The 18,505-nt window shown below is 43.0% G+C and overlaps 1 protein-coding gene and 1 non-coding gene across 2 annotated transcripts; one reads left to right on the top strand and one right to left on the bottom strand.

Moving 5' to 3' along the window:
* Positions 1–1,219: 1,219 nt before the first annotated feature.
* On the bottom strand, positions 1,220–11,047 carry ZNF233 (zinc finger protein 233). Its single transcript, XM_060129944.1, is given in 6 exon segments — positions 1,220–1,895; positions 1,898–3,637; positions 4,989–5,084; positions 5,623–5,749; positions 8,578–8,625; positions 10,977–11,047. Coding segments are annotated over 6 exon segments (2,070 nt in total). The 5' UTR covers positions 11,007–11,047; the 3' UTR covers positions 1,220–1,866.
* Positions 11,048–12,005: 958 nt separating this feature from the next.
* Positions 12,006–12,078, top strand: TRNAG-CCC (transfer RNA glycine (anticodon CCC)). Its single transcript has one exon. It is a non-coding gene; the product is annotated as a tRNA-Gly (tRNA).
* The last annotated feature ends 6,427 nt before the right edge of the window (positions 12,079–18,505 follow it).

Genomic DNA, 18,505 nt, shown 5'->3' on the forward strand with positions numbered 1-18,505 from the left:
CCTACTAGGCTGAACGGGGACAGCTGAACTTTCAGCAGCAAGGAGGTAGAGGCAGTTGGCCCTCTGCCACCCCCCCACCAGCGCCCCCACTCCCACACACACAGTGTCAAAAGGGCCCAGAAGGAAGGTGAACTTCCATTCCCATTTGGACCTGTGTACTACACCTAAACAAGTGACTTCCTGACAAAAAAGATCAAATGGGATCCAAAGTCTTGCAACATTGTACCCCAAATATCCAGGATACAATAAAAAAAAAATCACCCATCATACCAAGAACCAGAACAATCAGAACTTGAATGAGAAAAAAACAATCAACAGACATCAATACCAAGACAATTTAGATGTTGGGATTATCTGAAAAGGATTCTGAAGTAATTACATAATCCTCCTTTTTGTCTCAGCTAGTTTGAGTTGGGTTTTCTATTTCTTACAACTGAGAACATCCTAACGGTTATAAACATCCATGAGATCCGGTAGCCCACCCCAGTGTATGGTGTTGGCCCTGGATTTCTGATGGTAACATGAAACTTGAGATACCATAGAACTTAAGCAATCAGTGTCCTGGAAGGTAAGGTCCAGAAGAAAAAAAAAATGTGAACAACTAGGTCCTACAGTATAGCACAGGGAACTCTACTCAATATTCTGTAATAACCTATAAAGGAAAAGAATCTGAAAAAGAATATATATATATATATACATATTATATATATATGAATTACTTTGTTGTGCAGTTGAAACTAACACAACATTGCAAATTAGCTATACTCAAAAAAACAACAACAAAGCAAACAGCTGTGGGAAACTGTCCACTACCTCCAGTAAATATACACCTGAGTAAACGGTTCAAACAAGCAAACTTGAAAAATACAGAAGCATCTGAGAAGCATGGGGTGCTGTCCAAAACGCTCTGTGCCTTAACAGCTTAGTTCAACATCCAAAATGCATATTATAATATGTTCTCCCTTCTTTGTAGACCCCTTGACAGGAAGCTTTATGGAATGAAAACCAAGTTTTTCTTTTTCCATTCAGTCTTTTTCTGTCACTAAAGACCCAACAAAAGAAAAATATTGAAACTTACACTATACACAACTGATGGTACACTGTCCAGAGAAAGTCTTAAATGATGCGATAAAAAATCGAGCCCTTTACTGCTTGAAAAGTGGAGCTGAGCAGGATAGGAGCCAATGGCAAAAATCTAACACTCAAATTGTAGACTGCATGATTTAACATATTTTTATTAAATTATCATTTCCTTGAATTAACTTTTAAGGCTTCTTCCAAGAATCCTTTTCCTAGTACAATTTATCGTGACTACTTGGGATTGAGCTCACTAACATTTTCAAATGTTTGTCCTATTCCTCTCCTTCAAGTGAGACAAAGTCCAGGGCACCTGCTCTGTTTGGCACTGGTTCCAGGTCACAGTCATACAAGCAGTAAATAGACCTCCTGCCCCCATGGAGCTTACATTCTAGTGGACGTGGATTTTGTCATGTCCATCATTATACTTTTCCTGAAGTCCTGACGGTACTTCTCATTTTTAAAGCTTCTCCCCCATGTAGATTCTATTGAATGTAAAGGTTCTGACTGAAACCTACTGCACCATCCTTACAAGGTTTCTCTGCTGTGCATTCTCTTGAGAAGTGTGACATTTTGGGCTCTGCTGGACACACTGGCCATACTCATACAACAAATAGGTCTCCTCCAATGGAATTCGGATGACTGTAAAAAAAAGCAGCTGCCTCCTGAATGCTTAAAATACAACATTTTATAAATAGCCCCTGTTGTGGGCGTTTTCTGATGAAAATGAGAAGTCTAAATTCTGAAGAACACTTTTATCACACTCTGCATGTACTGGATTGATCACCACTATGGACTCTCTGATGAACCTGAAGACATGAACTCTTGCTAAAGCCCTTACCACAGTCAAAACATTTGTAGGGTTTCTCTCCTGTATGGACCCTCTGATGGGCTTGAAGATGGGAGGTCTGACTGAAGCTCTTCCCACACATGCCACACTTATAGGGTTTCTCTCCCGTGTGGATCCTCTGATGAACGTGAAGGTACGAGTTCCAGATGAAGCCTTTCCCACATTCTTCACACTTGTAGGGTTTCTCTCCTGTATGGACTCTCTGATGGGCTTGAAGATGGGAGCTCCAACTGAAACCCTTCCCACACACGTCACACGTGTAGGGTTTCTCTCCAGTGTGGACCCGCTGGTGGTCTTGAAGATGTGAGCTCTGACTGAAGCCTTTTCCACATGTGTCACATCTGTAGGGCTTCTCTCCTGTGTGGACTCTCTGATGGGCCTGAAGATGGGAAATCTGACTGAAATCCTTCCCACATGTGTCACATCTGTAGGGTTTCTCTCCCGTGTGGACTCTCTGATGGGCCTGAAGATGGGAATTCCGGCTGAAGCTCTTATTACACACATCACATTGGTAGGGTTTCTCGCCGGTGTGGATTCTCTGATGGGCTTGAAGGTTGGAGGCCTTACTGAAGTCTTTCCCACATACCTCGCATTTATATGGTTTTTCTCCAGTGTGAACTCTCTGAAGAGGACCAGAGCTCTGACTGAATATCCTGTCATATGCCTTCCATTTGGACGTTTTGTCTTGAGGGTAGGCTGTCTGATGGGCTTGAATTTGTGATGTCTCATTGAAGCCTTTACCACACAGCTCACATTTCCAGGATTTCTCGCCAGTGTTGTCTACACAGTGACTGTTGAGGTCTAAGCTATGACTGGAGCCCTTCCCACACCTGCCACCCCTACACAGATTCTCCCCCGGGTGAATGGGCTCATGAGTGGGAAGGGAGGAGTTCTGATTGAAGCTCTCAGCAGCACACACCCCAGATCTGTAGGGTTTCTCCCCTGGGTTGACTCTCTGATGGGTCTCCGGATGTGAGCTCTGACCCAAGTCCACCCCACATTCATCATTCCCACTGCGTTTCCCTCCTCTGTGAACACTGTAATGAAGGCGAAACACTGAGTTATACGTGGTGCCCTTCCCACACTCACTACACACGTGGGGCTTCTCTCCTACACACAACTGCTGATGAAGTTCAACATCATAGCCAAGGCTGACACCTTTTCCAGTCTCATCAGAGGTCTGCTCTCCTGAGTGGATGATACTATGCTGGGATGTGTTCTTCACAAAGTCTTTTCCATGATTATTGTGGCCACAAGCCTTCTCGCTTTTGTGTACTTCCTGATTGCCATGGTGATGAGAGATCCTTCTCATGACACAGTGATCACACTGACACAGTTTATCTTTTATGTCAATTTGCTGACACCTACTCTGATAATTCTGTGACTCTCTCAGATACATTTTTCTCCAGAAATCCCAGGATGTCTGAGTTGGAGACTCTTGATTTTTGATACTTGTGGAACTCTCTCCTTGAAGCTTTCCTACATAGTTCTCATCTTCAGGAAGCTGAGTAGATTCTCCTGACCACACCTCACAGGAGGAATCATCTTGTTTTGGCAACTTCTTGCCTTGCAGATTTATTATTGAGTCCTGAGTTCTGGTTAATTTACTTGTAAACTGTTCCCATATCTGCCAGCACATAAGGCCTTCATGTAAAAGCTGTCTTAATCCTGCTTCTTGAAGAGTCTCTATCTCATTTTGGTTCCCGTGTCCTGGAAGGATAAAGAGAATTCAGAGATGAAAGTGAGGACAAGTTCAGGGACAAAAAAATATTTCACAGGTCGACTGTGCTGGGAGACCCTATTCAACCAGTGGAGAGTTCAGCTGGACTCTGTCTTTGTTTTTTCATGCTTACGGAAACAAAGAGCTGATAAGTAGTAGCCTCCTATTCACTACATGTTAATGAGACTCATTTAGAACTAATGTACCGAGACTTATGTATGAGGTCAAAATTAGAAATACAGTGCTACCAAGCAGGGGACTTGCTCAGCAAAAGTGAAAAGAAAAGATTTGCAAAGGGAAACATCTCCTCTGTCCTGATAATGAACCCATGAGATGATAACTTTATTTCCTTAATTCAGCCATTATATGCACATGTTAATACATAAGCTAGATTTGAGAGAATTCCTCTTTATTTCAATGATGTCCTAATATATAATATTCAACTAGTGAACATTATAACTGGGAATAAAAACTAGAAAACTCATTCCCTTAACTGACACATCCTATGGGAGTAAAAAATCCTATGATAATTATTGCCACTTAATTTGGCTGAATTTTCTGATAAGCCTGAATGGCTAATATTATCTTCCAGGTTTTGTAGATATGAATCTGCAAATACCAAAAGTCGCTGTGGTAGCCAGCATCCAAGACAAACTCCAGGAGGTATCCACACCCTATTGAAGTCCCCTCCACAACCTTTCAGGATTGGCCTGCAAAGCCAACAGGATATGGCAGACGTGATGGTATGTCACTTCCAAGGTTATGTCATAAAAGACACTTTGATTTCTGCCTTCTACTCCCTTGGGTGTAACTAGCTTGGGGAAACCAGCTGCCACGTTTTGAGGACATTCAGGCAGCCCTAGGGAGAGGCCTGTTTGGCAAAGAACTGAGGCCTCCTGCCAACAGCCAGGGAAGAACTGAGGCCTCCTGTCAACAACCCTGTGAATGAGCCCATCTTGGAAGCACATCCCTTGAGGCCCATCAAGCCTTCAGAGGATTGCAGCTCATGCAGACTCCTTGAGATCTTATGAGATCATGAGCCAGAACTACCCTGCTAAGCTGCCCCCAGATTCCTGACTCACAGAAACTATAATGCCTGTAGCTCTAAACTGCAAAGTTTAAGAGCACTTTGTTATACAGCAATTGATGGCTAATACAAGTACCATAGAAATTAAAATTAGATTAGGCATTCAACAGAAGATTAACAGTGTTCTGAAATAATCCTTTCATCATACTGATATATTCTCCACTCATGAGCTGTCTGCAGGAGGAGTGGGCAGTGAGATCCACTTAGCACCATTCTCTGTGATCTGCAAGGACTCAGACCTGCATGGTTCTCACCTGAACACCCAGCTCCTTGGGCTTCTGGCTCCATCACCCAAAGCTTCTTTTTTCTCCCCAGCTGTAGTATCATATCTAATTTGAAAGGTAGATATCCTGTGAAAAAGAAATGGCACATGTGTAAGGTGAGTACATTAAAGGCAAAATTTTTAGTCCCAATTCTACAATCTTCATGCACTGTAAGTAGTATTTTTCCAAATTCTGATCATGACCTGTTGTAATAAATACCTCTTATGCTGTGATCTGGTAGACAAATACACAGATGTACATCACCGAATCGAGGGATCAAATGACTCGATCCTAACTACTATCTACTTTTATCACATCTCCTTTCCTGTCTTTAACTCACAATTTCTGTTGCACTATATGCAGTTCCTGAAAAGAAGCTATGCTATTCCATCCTATTTCATTAAATGCAATAATGACGCAATTTGCTAATTGACTTTAAAACCCCACCAAGATGTCACAACTACAATTTGAGAAAATAGACAAGGTACAGATGAGATGTCCCACTGGGATAAGGAAATTCAGGGCCCCAGATTCAGGGAAGCATTTCAAGAGCCCCAAGTCTTAAACGTTTGAAACCAAGGCACTTCTGAGGGTTGACACTGAGTCACAGGGTGCCTGTCCTCACCCACTGAGACCAGGTTCCGGAAGTTCTCCAGCATCACGTCTTGGTACAGCTTCCTCTGAGTGGAGTCCAGCAGCCCCAGCTCCTCCTTGGTGAAGGTCACAGCCACGTCCTTGAAGGACACTGGCTCCTACGACATCAAGCACACACACAGCCTCAATTTTATGATCAGTGGCCACTGGGAGAGGGACAGCACTTAGTGGGTGGAGAGGGTGGGTGGGAAGTTGTTCTAGATCCTGGGGACCTTGAGTCTACCTTATGTAGTTTCCTCCTCTTCTCCAGTCTGCATGTCAATGCCACATGCTAAATACTGAAATATATTTATGATCATTGACTTTTTTTTTTTTTGGCCATGCCTCATGGCATGCAGGATGTAGGATCTTAGTTCCCTGACCAGGGATGGAACCTGTGCCCCCTGCAGTGGAAGTGCAGAATCCTAACCACTGGACCTCTGGGGAATTCCCTTATGATAGTTGCTTTAAAATCCTGATCAGATGGATGAAACTTGAAGACATTATGCTAAGTGAAGCCAGACAGTCACAAAAGGATTATGTGTATGATTCCACTTATATGAGATACCCAGAGTAGTCATATATAGAGACAGGAAGTAAAGTGATGTTTGCAAGAGACTGGGGGGTGTGGGGGATAGGGAACTACTGTTTAATGGGTATGAAATTCCACTTTGAGAAGATGAAAAAAGTTCTGGAGATGTGTGGTGGTGATGGTTGCACAACAGTGTGAATATACTTAATACCACTGAACTGTACACTTAAAAATAGTTTGAATGGTAAATTTTATGTTATGTATATATATATTTTGAAATTATTTTATTTTTGGCTGCACTGGGTCTTAGTTGTGGCACGTGGGATCTTTAGTTGTGGCATGCAGGCTCTTACTTGCGGCATGCAGGTAGGATCTGCTTCCCCAACCAGGGATTGAACCCGGGCCCCCTGCATTGGGAGCATGGAGTCTTACTCACTGGACCGCCAGGGAAGTCCCTGTTATGTATATTTTACCACAATAAAAGATGTCCATCAAGAGGTGAATGAATAACCAAATTGTGGTATATCCATGCAATGAAATACTATGCAGCAATAAAAAGGAACAAACTATTGACCTGTATTCAAAAACATTCTGATGAACAAATGAAGCCAGACACAAGAAGAGCATATACTGTATAATTCCATTAATGTGAAACTCAAGAAACGATGAATCTGATCTGGGGTGACATAAAGTAAATCAGTTATTGCCTACAGCCAGGGATGTGGGATTGGGATTAACTGGGGCACCAGGTAACCTTTTTGGTGATGGAAATGATCTACGTCTAGATTGTGGCAGTGGTCACGTGCGTATGTATATTTGTCAAAATTGATCAAATATATTTTTATATATATATTACATGTAAATTTCACCTCAAAATGATTTTAAAAGACAAAATTAAGAAAACAAATCGACAAATCACAGAATGGAAAAAAATTATAGTACGTATATCTAACAAAGGACTTGAACTCACAAAACATAAAGAACTCCTCAATAATAAAAAGTAGAAGCCACATTTTTAAATGGGCAAATGACTTTAACAAACTTTTCATAAAGGATATGCCAATTGCAAAAACCCATGAAAAAGTATTCAACCTCATGTATCATGAGGGAAATACAAATTACAGTCACGGTGAGATGTCATTTCATTAGAATGGCTAACATAAAAAAGATCTACAACACCAAATGGCGGCAAAGAGGTAGAACAAACTGGAACTTTCATGCACCACTGATAAGTTGTTAAATGGTACAAGCACTGTGGAAAACAGTTTATATTCATCTACCACTTCTAGAGGTTTACCGAAGAGATATGAAAACATATGTCCTCAAGACCTGCGCAGAATGCTCATGGGAGCTTTATGCATTAACAATTAAAAGCTGCAAACAACTCAAAGGTCCTTCAAAAGGATAAGCAAACTGATATATTCATAAAATGGAATATAATAAAAAAGGAATGAATTACTGACACCTGCAACAGCACAGATGAATCTCAAAAACTTTATGCAGGGTGAAAGAAGTCAGACACAAGAGTACATATACTATGATTTCACTGATTATATTTAATTTGAAAACAAGTAAATCTAGTGATATGATGACAGATCAGAACAGTAGATGCCTCCCGGGGGTAAGAAACTGTCTTGAAAGAGACATGAGAGAATTTTTGGGGTAATGTAGGTAATGTAAATGTTCTATTTCTTGTTTTGTGTAGTGGGTTAATGCAATTATACAACTTGCAAAATGGGGTATACAACTGTCATTGACCTATAATTTTTGTAAGTAAATTATATTCCATTTTTTAAAGCCCTATGCAAAAGTGTTATGAATCAAAGCAAAACTTAGTCAGAGGTACAGCAGTCTGTATGCTTAACTGTAGCTTCTGAAATGTTAGACAAAAAATAGAAAGCCTTCTCAGACAATACACAGAAGAATGCTGAGTCATAAAAACTCAAGTGTTAACATGAAGTGAAAAAATAAAATTGAAAATTACACATATACTGTGATTATAATTATATTAAGTATAACTGATTCACAAGCAGTGTAGTAGTTTGGGTTTTCAAAATTTCTTGATATCTATGGATTTCTGTACTCTTATTTTTGAAACGAAAATGATAAAATAAAACAAACCAAAAATAAAAACTAGAACCAATAAAAAAGCAAGTACCTGGGAATTCCCTGGTGGTCCAGTGGTTAGAACTCAGCATTTTTACTGCAGTGGGCTCGGGTTTTATCCTTGGTCAGGGAACTAAGATCTCGCAGGCCACGCATGGCACAGCCAAAAAAAAAAAAAAAAAAAAAGGCAAGTACCTGGCATATAACAAACACATGTTTTCTTCCTTTATCCTTCCCATGGGAGAGAAAAAGTATGTATCTAATCTTTGAGAAAAGAGATGTAATTTTAAGAGATAAAACTCAACTCACCTGGAACTTGGTCATTTTCTCCAGCCCCTTCTGGGGAAGGGCAGAGTCCTGGGAAGACACAACTGGCAAAGGAGAAGGAAGCCATGAGACGTAGGTCCAAGCCCAAGTGGTGGCTCTGTGTGAATCACTAGCCCCCCAGCCAGGGGCTCCTGTGCAGTGAACAATTTGCTCAAGTCTAAGCAGTGAGGCTCACACAAGAGTCCCTTGTGGTGGCTCCCAGGGTTCAGGGTCATCATTCTCGCCCTGGGTATCAGGGGAAATGAAAGGCAGTGGAATGTACCGGTATGAGAGTGCACTCTGGGGCCAACAGGTCTGGGGTCAATCCGGGTACTGCTACTGTGACATAATATACTGGTTTCCGCCCCCAGCTCCTGACACGGGGCTCCTGAAATCCTCGTAATTTCCTGGTTGCTAGGAGTGTCTTTTGTTCTAATGAGATGACTCTTGGGGGGGCTCCTGGATGGGGACTGGTCAGCAGAAAGGTCAAAGCTTGATTAGATGGCTTGGAATGTTCAGCTGCACCCCCTAGTGAGGAAGCCTCCATAAAATCCCAATAGTATGGGGTTCGCCTTGTGTCATATCCTTTAACAAACTAGCAAATGTTAAGCGTTTCTTTGAGTTCCGTGAGCTGCACCAGCAAATAAGTGACTCCGAAGTGGAAGAGTCTCGCAAACCTCTGATTTGCAGCCAAGTCAGACAGAAGTTGTGGGTAACCTGGGGGCCTTCTACTTGCAAACGGCATCTGAGGTGGGGGAGGGCGATCTCGTGGGACTGAGCCCTTAACCTGTGGGATCTGAAGCTATCTCCAGGAAAACAGTGTCTGAACTGAGCTAAGTTGTAGGGCACCCAGCTGGTAAAGTAGAATTAATTGCTCGGCGTGGGGAAAAACCCACCCACATCTGGTGTCAGAAACGTTGTGAAGGTGCTAGGAGTGTGAGAATAGAGAGGAACACAGGAGGAAGACTGAATTGTTCTTACGGAGCTACTAACGCTGCTTAAGTTAATTAACCTCCCTCTGCCTCAAATCTATCACCTGCAAAATGAGAACAGTGCTTCCTTACAGGATTGCTCAACTGTGCAAGTCAAACGTGTGAATAGATGGAAACTTATAACTGATTCCACTTCAGAAAAGCAGGTAAATATTACACATCACAAAACTGCTCTTGCAGTGGCTTCTCTTGTTGCGGAGCACGGGCTCTAGGCACGTGGGCTTCAGTAGTTGTGGCATGCAGGCTCAGTAGTTGTGGCTCGCAGGCTCAGTAGTTGTGGTGCATGGGCTTAGTTGCTCCGCGGCATGTGGGCTTTTCCTGGACCAGGGCTTGAACCCGTGTCCCCTGCATTGGCAGGCGGATTCTTAACCACTGTGCCACCAGGGAAGCACCAAGGAGTCTTTTTTAACATCCATATTTCACCTTTATCTCTGACAAGTCCATAGTTCTGATTGGCTATATTACTTAATAATTTCTGGCCCTGTAATGATGATTCATTGATACCAGTATCTGGTTTTGTAAAAGGTATAAATACTTGTGAATTTTCTTCAAGCAGCCAGAAAAGTCTCAATGGCACATCCCCCTCAGCCATGCTGACTGTAGTAAAGAAAAACTTTTTTTTTTTTTTTTTTTTTTTTTTTTTTTCTGTACGCGGGCCTCTCACTGTTGTGGCCTCTCCCGTTGCGGAGCACAGGCTCCATACGCGCAGGTCCAGCGGCTATGGCTCAGGGGCCCAGCCGCTCTGCGGCATGTGGGATCTTCCCAGACCGGGGCACAAACCCATGTCCCCTGCATCGGCAGGCAGACTCTCAACCACTGCGCCACCAGGGAAGCCCAGAAAAACTATTTTAAAATATGACTGCTAGTTTTTTTTTCATTTTAAACAAAAGTCCGACAGAATGTCTCAATGAACAATACTGTAGTGGCCATAACAGATCCTGACTTATAAGGGTGCTTTGGGGATTAACTGAGCAAGTCCAATAGCCCCGAACAGGCAAGTCCATCCAGACAGAAAGTAAATTAGTGGCTGCCAGGGGCTGAGAGGGCAGCAAGTGAGAAGTGACAGCTCAGGGGCGTGGGGTTTCTTTTGGGGATGAGGAAAATGTTCTGGAATTAGCCGGTGGTGATGGCTGTACAGCCTTGTGAATATACTAAAAACCAGTGAGTTGTATAATTTAAGGGTGACTAAAGCATACTTTAGTATACTAAAGGGTGACTCTTATGATATGTGAATTACATCTCAAGATAAAAAATAGGGGGAAAAAAGCCTTGGCTCAGTGCCTGGCACATAATACAAGCTCTCAGTAAGTGATGGTATGATGATTATTGCTCCCATTTAATGGATGAGGAAGCTGAGGATTCATGAGATTAAGTTACTGATAATCACAGAGCTGGTGAGGACTGACTAACCTGAAATCCAACTCTGACTCCGGAGCCCATGCTCTTAATCCAGTCACTGTGTCTCTAATCACAAACACACAGAAGAGATGGGAGGGGTGTCCTTGGGGAGGAGAGAAAGGGGAGTTGGAGGGTACACACTCTGCTGAAAGTGACCTGCTGAGCGATATGGAGCCAGGGCATCAGGATTCTACCAACTCTTCTGACAGCTCTTTGCGTCTATTTCCACATCTATACAACAGGGATAAGGAGAATATCGAGCTTATAGGGCTGACAAGAGGTTTCAGTGAATACGTGCGAATAAGCGTTAAACGTATGATAGCGCCTCATGTTCGTGGGTCCTGCTGCTTTAGGCAGAAGCACTCCCGTAGGGATGAGAGCAATGTATCCGCTCCCCAAAGCTTGGAAGACAGATCATTCATAACCACCAACTACCTTGCGCTGGCCCTATATTTGCTGCACTCTCCTGCTCTGCTCTGCTCAGCAACACGGTTTTGCAAGCAGACCTGACATTTCGCCATATTTAGAAGGAGAAAGCAAGTGGGGTCTGGGGTGCCTGCCTCAGCTCTGCTCGCCTCTCACCCTTCAAATCCCAGTCCCCAGAAATCTTCTATCGCCTGAGGGCGGTTGAGGGGATGGTGAGCGGTGAAGCATCTGTTTTACTTCTGAGATGATTAACACACTTTTTAAATCCCAGCGCCTAGAATATAATGAGTGCTCAAAACACATGGACTCAAAGGATGACCGAAGACACACTTTGTCGGGCAAGGATCAGACTGGTGCATCTCAGAGGTTCCTCTGAGCTGTAAAATTCTGAGGCTGTTTCTGATTGGGAGGAGGAGAGGATGAATTGTATCTTCCAATTTTTTCCTCTGGTTTTCTTTTCTTTTTTTTTTTGGCCATGCCACACGCCTTGCGGGATCTTAGTTCCCCACCAGGGATTGAACCTGTGCCCCGTGCAAGTGGAAGCGCGGAGTCCTAATTACTGGTTTTGCTCAAGCAACACTAAGGTCATTCTTAAAAGTAAAATACTCAAGGACTTCCCTGGTAGTCCAGCGGTTAAGACTCTGCGCTCCCAATGCAGGGGCCCCAGGTTCGATCCCTGGTCAGGGAACTAGATCCCGTGTGCCGCAACTAAGACCCGGCACAGCCAAATAAATAAATAAAAAGTAAAATATTGATAAAAGGAATAATTATGGGCTCTGGATAAGGCAATTCGTATGTATTTATTTATTTTAAAACATTCATTCATTCAACATGATCAGGTATTTACTCAAATGTCACTGTCCTCAGAGTTCTTCCATGGACATGGTTTATATACTTTAAATCCCCTGCTCCACCACTTCCCTTCTTCTCCAGTTCACTGCCCTTTTATATTTAGGGTCATCCCTCTCTATCTTATTAATGTACATCTTATTTTTTTTTTTTGTCCATGCCTCGCAGCATGTGGGATCTTAGTTCCCCGACCAGGGATCGATCCTGGGCTCCCTGCAGCAGAAGCACAGAGTCTTAACCACTGGACCAACAGGAAGGTCCCTAATGTACATTTTAGTTATTCATCTTGCTTATATCAATCCACATTTTTGCAGTGTAGGCCGCATTGTTTTAGTCTCTTTCTCCAGTGCCTAGAATAGTTCATGGCATGAAGCAGGCACTCAACACAGATTTGTTTAAAAAAAATAAAGGTGAATGACTGAGGGGACTTCCCCGGTGGTCCAGGGGTTAGAACTCCATGCTTCCATTGCAGGAGGTGCGAGTTCGATCCCTGGTCAGGGAACTAAGATTCTGTCTGCCACAAGGGGTGGCCAAAAAAAGGTGAATTACCGAATGAATAGTTGATAAAGATACATCCTGTATTATATTAGCTGAGCACTTCATTACTATTCACCAGGATCTTTCATTCATTCATTCAACAAATACTTACTGATTATCTAGCATGTACCAGGCACAATTCTATATATTAAAGATACAGCAGTGGATAAAATCCCTGCTGTCATGAAGCTGATATTATAGTAGAGGATGGGTAATAAGCCAACCAACAGATAAGTATATAATGTGCTAGCCACTGGTAGACACTGCTAAGAAAAATATGGCAGGGAAAACAGGGATGGAGATAGATGGGGAGGTGCTATTTTAGGAAGGACGGTTTCAATTCTAGTGCTGTAGTTCCTGGGTGAGTGACGTTGTGCAGATCAATTATCCTCTTGTGCCTCATTTGTAATAACATGGGGATAGTAACAGGGATATTTCGAGGAATGAATGAGTTAATACGTGAAGAGCACTGGAAACTCTGCCTGACTCGTAATAAGCTCCCAATAAACTCCACCAGGTTATTGTTATGACTTTGTGATGAATACAGAAATGGTGCATTACTCCTGGTTTGTTCTAAGTAAATTTGTTTTAGGACATGAAAAGCATTACCAATAACTATATATCAACTTGTAAATACTCTGAAAAGCTGTGGCTTCTGAGTATAGCCAAGAGTGAGTGAGATAAAGGAGAAGTAATACCTATGTGGATCGTTTTTATTGTTTTGTCACTTAATCCATTTTCAGGAATTCAAATAACCATCTCTCAGAGCTGCAGGCCCCTGTAGCCATCTACCAACTGAACACCTGTACCAGCCACAAACACTTAACTGAATAACTTCTCTCTGTAAACCTTGTCACAGTGCTGGGCACACTAGAAAGAATACAACACAGTCCCCACAACATAGGAATCAAGACCGATTGGAAACCATGAGCAAATTAAATTCCAAATGAGAAACAAAATCCATAACCTTCTTTAACTGCAACTCTTTCAAGGGGACCCCTATCTTTCTCACTAGCCACCATTCTCCTAGTTACTATGTGAAAACTTTGGAACTGTTAATGTCCTCTCTCTCTCTAGACCTCTATATATTTACGATAATCTAGTATAAATCCTCTTCACTCAAGGTCTGGATTTTGTATTAAAATACTCAAGCAAAAAAAAAAAAGGAGGGTGGATTATGTAAGATTGACAAACGGTATACAACAGTTGAAGGTTTGACAAGGGTTGATGGCTATGTGAGAATTCATTATATTATTTTCTGTACGTTTTTGCTAGAAAATTTTCATAATTACAAGTTACCAAATATAAAAGTACTACAAGTACGATAAAATTTTTGAGAAGCATAGAAAAACATATATACAAAGAAATAACTAAAGAGAAATACATTAACATGTTTACAGTTATCTCTACATTCTGGATAATTATGGATAATTATTGGCTTTCTTCATCTATTTCTCGTATTTACTATGAAGAGCACAAATTACTTCTATAATCAGAATATGAATGTAACATCATATAAAATTACAAGAAATTAATTAGGACTTCCCTGGTGGCGCAGTGGTTAAGAATCCGTCTGCCAATGCAGGAGACACAGGTTCAAGCCCTGGTCCGGGAAGATCCCACATGTCACGGAGCAACTAGGCCTGTGAGCCACAACTACTGAGCCTGCGCTCTAGAGCCCAAAAGCCACAACTACTGAGCCCATGTGCCATAACTACTGAAGCCCGTGCGCCTAGAGCCCGTACTCCACAACAAGAGAAGCCACCGCAGTGAGAAGCCTGCACACCGCAACGATGAGTAGCCCCTGCTCGCTGCAACTAGGGAAAGTCTGTGCACAGCAACAAAGACCCAACACAGCCAAAAATAAATAAATACATAAATAAAGTAAATTAAAAAAATTAATTAAATGAGCACAGCCTTCAGGTCCTCTAAGATCCTAAATTATTACCAAACGACCCTCCCTCCTTCATTCACAGGGGTTATTTACCATGTTAGAACTGAAGGAGAGTGTTACCCAACCGACATGCAGCAAAGCCAGTCTACTGACACCAGGTGGTGGTGAAGGAAAGTATAGCATTTCCTGCAGGATGCCAAGCAAGGAGAACAGACAGCTCATGTTCAAAAGACCCAAACTCTCTGACAGATTTCAGCGAAGGGTTTTTAAAGACAGTGTGAGGGAGGGGATCACAGGTGTGTGATCAGCTCATGCACAATTATCTGACTGGCTGATGGTGAGGTAACAGGGTGCTGTTTTGGGAATCTCAATCATCAACCCGGTTCCAACACATCTGGGATATACCCGCTGGTGGTCAGCATGCAGTTAACTTCCTCCACGTGGTGGGGGGTTTAGTATCTGCAAAACAACTCAAGGAAGTGGCTCAGGGTATTATCTCTAGCCCTTGAGGAGGAACTAAAGGTCCTCCTTGACTTTGTTTTACGGCTAAACTATTATTTTTGTCTTGCTTGACTGTTTTCCTTTGTTTCTGCGTTTTCTCGCTTCTCTGACTAAATTTGCTCTTTGGAACTCAGGGAAGGCCTAGGAGACTAAAGCTTTTTTATAAACAAGAGGTGAGGGACACACGGTGGGGTAGGGGAGGTCTGTCCCCAAGAAGGCCCCAGAGTGTCCCGCTCAGTTTCAAGGATATGGCTTAAAGGTCAAGAACACAGGCTGCCTGGGTTCAAATTCCCAGTTCTGTCTCTTCTCTGTTGTTTGACTTTAAGAAAATTACTTAAATTCTTCACCTATCAGTGTTCTCATCTGTAAAATACAGATAATAACCACATCTTTGTTATGAAGATTAAGCTAATTAATGCATATAAAGGCTGTAAAAGAGTACCTGGCATTCACTATGTTAACAAATTATTATTACTCATTCATCAACACGTCTCATCCAACCTCCCATTTATTCTATAAACATTCGACATTTGCCCAGGAGTAAAAATCTGCTAATGAATGAAGGAAATCTGTTGCCCAACTGAGAGTAGAAATGACACAGCACGATAAATTCTCTCACTTTGGGACAATGTTGCCAGGAGTCATGGGTCATTCCCTCCTCTCTGCAACCTCTTTGAGAAATCAGGGTCGGGAAAGGAAAGATATCATAACCGTGTCTCAGGTCCAGGATAAGTCACAGCGGACATCCCCAGGCACCAGCTGGGGGCGAGACCCACTCCTTCCTTTAAAAAAGGTCGTGGGGGGTTTCCCTGGTGGCGCAGTGGTTGAGAGTCTGCCTGCCGATGCAGGGGACACGGGTTCGTGCCCAGGTCCGGGAAGATCCCACATGCCGCGGAGCGGCTGGGCCAGTGAGCCATGGCCGCTGAGGCTGCGCGTCTGGAGCCTGTGCTCCGCAACGGGAGAGGCCACAACAGTGAGAGGCCACAACAGTGAGAGGCCCGCGTGCCGCAAAATAAATAAATAAATAAATAAATAAATAAATAAGATAAAAAAGGTCGTGGGGTCATTAGGAATCCACGGAAAACCCCTCTTCCCGCAGGGGTCAGAGAGGAGCCAGTGGCTCTGCAGCTGCAGCTCAGAACCCACCGCGGGCTCACAGAGGCTTTCAAGGACTGAGCGCTTCTCGAAAGAAATAAAAGACTGAGAACGACCGACCGCCTTTTCGCAGGTGCCAGCGACCGGTTCTAAGCATTTTCACATCACGTAAATCTCACCACATGCCTACTAGGGAGGCACTACTATTAACTCCACTTTGCAGACGAGAAATGGAAATGTGAGATAACTCTACGAAGAGTACATCCCTAAGAGACCGCAGAGCGTGCAGAAAGTAGGGGAGGCGAGGGAAACCGAGCGTCCGGAGACTCTCAAACCCGGAGATCGCGACCCCTGCCCGCCTACAACTCTGGTACGCGCGAACAGCCCCAAACACCGAGGTGACGAAAACCGTCGCCCCTGCCCTCCACGGCTTCTATTCCCCAAGGGCGAGGGTGGCACCTGCGGATTCCACGCCCAGGCAGACTCGGAAGGGACTCGGGTTCTAGGCACTGACTCACCTCCCAGCAGGTACTGATGACCGCGGCCTCTCACTCCTGAAGCGGAAGGGCCCGGACTACACGCCGTTCCTGGACCACACTTCCCAGAATCCCTCAGCGGAACAAGGGCTACACCTCTTCCCTTCGAGAGCGGAAGTGGCTCTGACTACCCGGCGCTGCTGGACTACACTCCCCAGAATCCTCGGCAAAAGTAATGCCACGGGCTTCCCTCCTGGCGCAGTGGTTGAGAGTCCGCCTGCTCACGCAGGGGACACGGGTTCGTGCCCCGGTCCGGGAAGATCCCAAGTGCCGCGAGAGCGGCTGGGCCCGTCAGCCATGGCCGCTGAGCCTGCGCGTTTGGAGCCTGTGCTCCGCAACGGGAGAGGCCACAACAGTGAGAGGCCCACATACCGACAAAAAAAAAAAAAAAAAAAGTAATGCCACGTTTTTTTTGTTTGCTTTGTTTTGTTTTTAAATATAAGCCGGTTCAGTTCAGTCAGTTTGGAGACGCTATTAGCGCTTGATCTTTTTCTTTTCCTTCCTTCCTTCTCTTCTGGAGGGTTTTTTGTTGTTGTTGTTTTAATTACGTTACTAATAAGTGCGACTGAAAAGTAAATGTGGCTGTATAGCAAAGAAAGGCGAAGAGAGGATCTCAAACTCGGTTTATTGCCTTCTTTACTCTCCTTGTGCCTGGATACATGTAAACCCCTGACAATGTTTACCTAGCATGAGCTATTCATTCCAAGATGCTAAAGACTCAGGAGAAGGAAAAGTAACCTTTGATCAAGCCACAATATAAATAACGACTTTCCCACTTTTGTTGGTTTTAATTGCTCATTTTGAAATCTGGAGTTTTCCAGCAAACGAAAGAAGATGCATTAGCAAGAAGTGAAGGAATACTGTACTCTGAAAGAGAAAAGTCTAGAATACAGGCATACCTCGGAGATATCTGGTGTTAGATTCCAGACCATTGCAATAAAGCAAATATCGAAATAAACGAGTTGTATGAATTTTTTAGTTTCCCACTGCATATAAGTTTACACTATAATGTAATCTAAGTGTGCAATTACATTATGTTAAATAATGTATACAACTTAACATAAAAATAATGCTGTTGGAAAAATGGCACCAGTAGACTTGCTTGACACAGGTTTGCCACAAACCTTCAATTTGTAAAGTTACCATAACAAATAAAATCGCCATAAACACAATAGGAAAATAAGTAAATACAATAGAATGTTTTATTTTTCTTCAGGATGGTCTAAATCAATGAGCCACAATTATTCAAAACGTAGGTGCGTAAGTGGGGTATCCTGCTCAGATAACGGTAACAAATTCAACTTTTTTCAGCTTTATGAGGTATAATTGACAAGTAAAATTGTAATATATTTAAAGTATATGTGATGAATTGATATACATTGTGAAAGGACTCCCACAAGTGAATTAACACATTCATCACTTCACATAGCTAACTCTTTTGGAGGGAGAGGAGTGAGAACCTTTAATATCTACTCTCTTAGCAAATTTAAACTATACAATACTGCATCATCAACTGTAGTCACCATAGATTAGATCCTCAGACCTTGTTCATCTTAAAGCTGAAAGTTTGTACCCTTTTTATAACCAACCTCCCCCCATTCCCCAGGCAACAACCACCACCACACTACGTTTCTAAGTTTGACCTTTTTTCCCCCTTAGATTCCACATATAACTAATACCATGCATTATTTTTTTTCTCTTAT

This window comes from Lagenorhynchus albirostris, chromosome 19 (genome assembly GCF_949774975.1).
Source record: "Lagenorhynchus albirostris chromosome 19, mLagAlb1.1, whole genome shotgun sequence".
Taxonomy (NCBI): Eukaryota; Metazoa; Chordata; class Mammalia; order Artiodactyla; family Delphinidae; genus Lagenorhynchus; species Lagenorhynchus albirostris.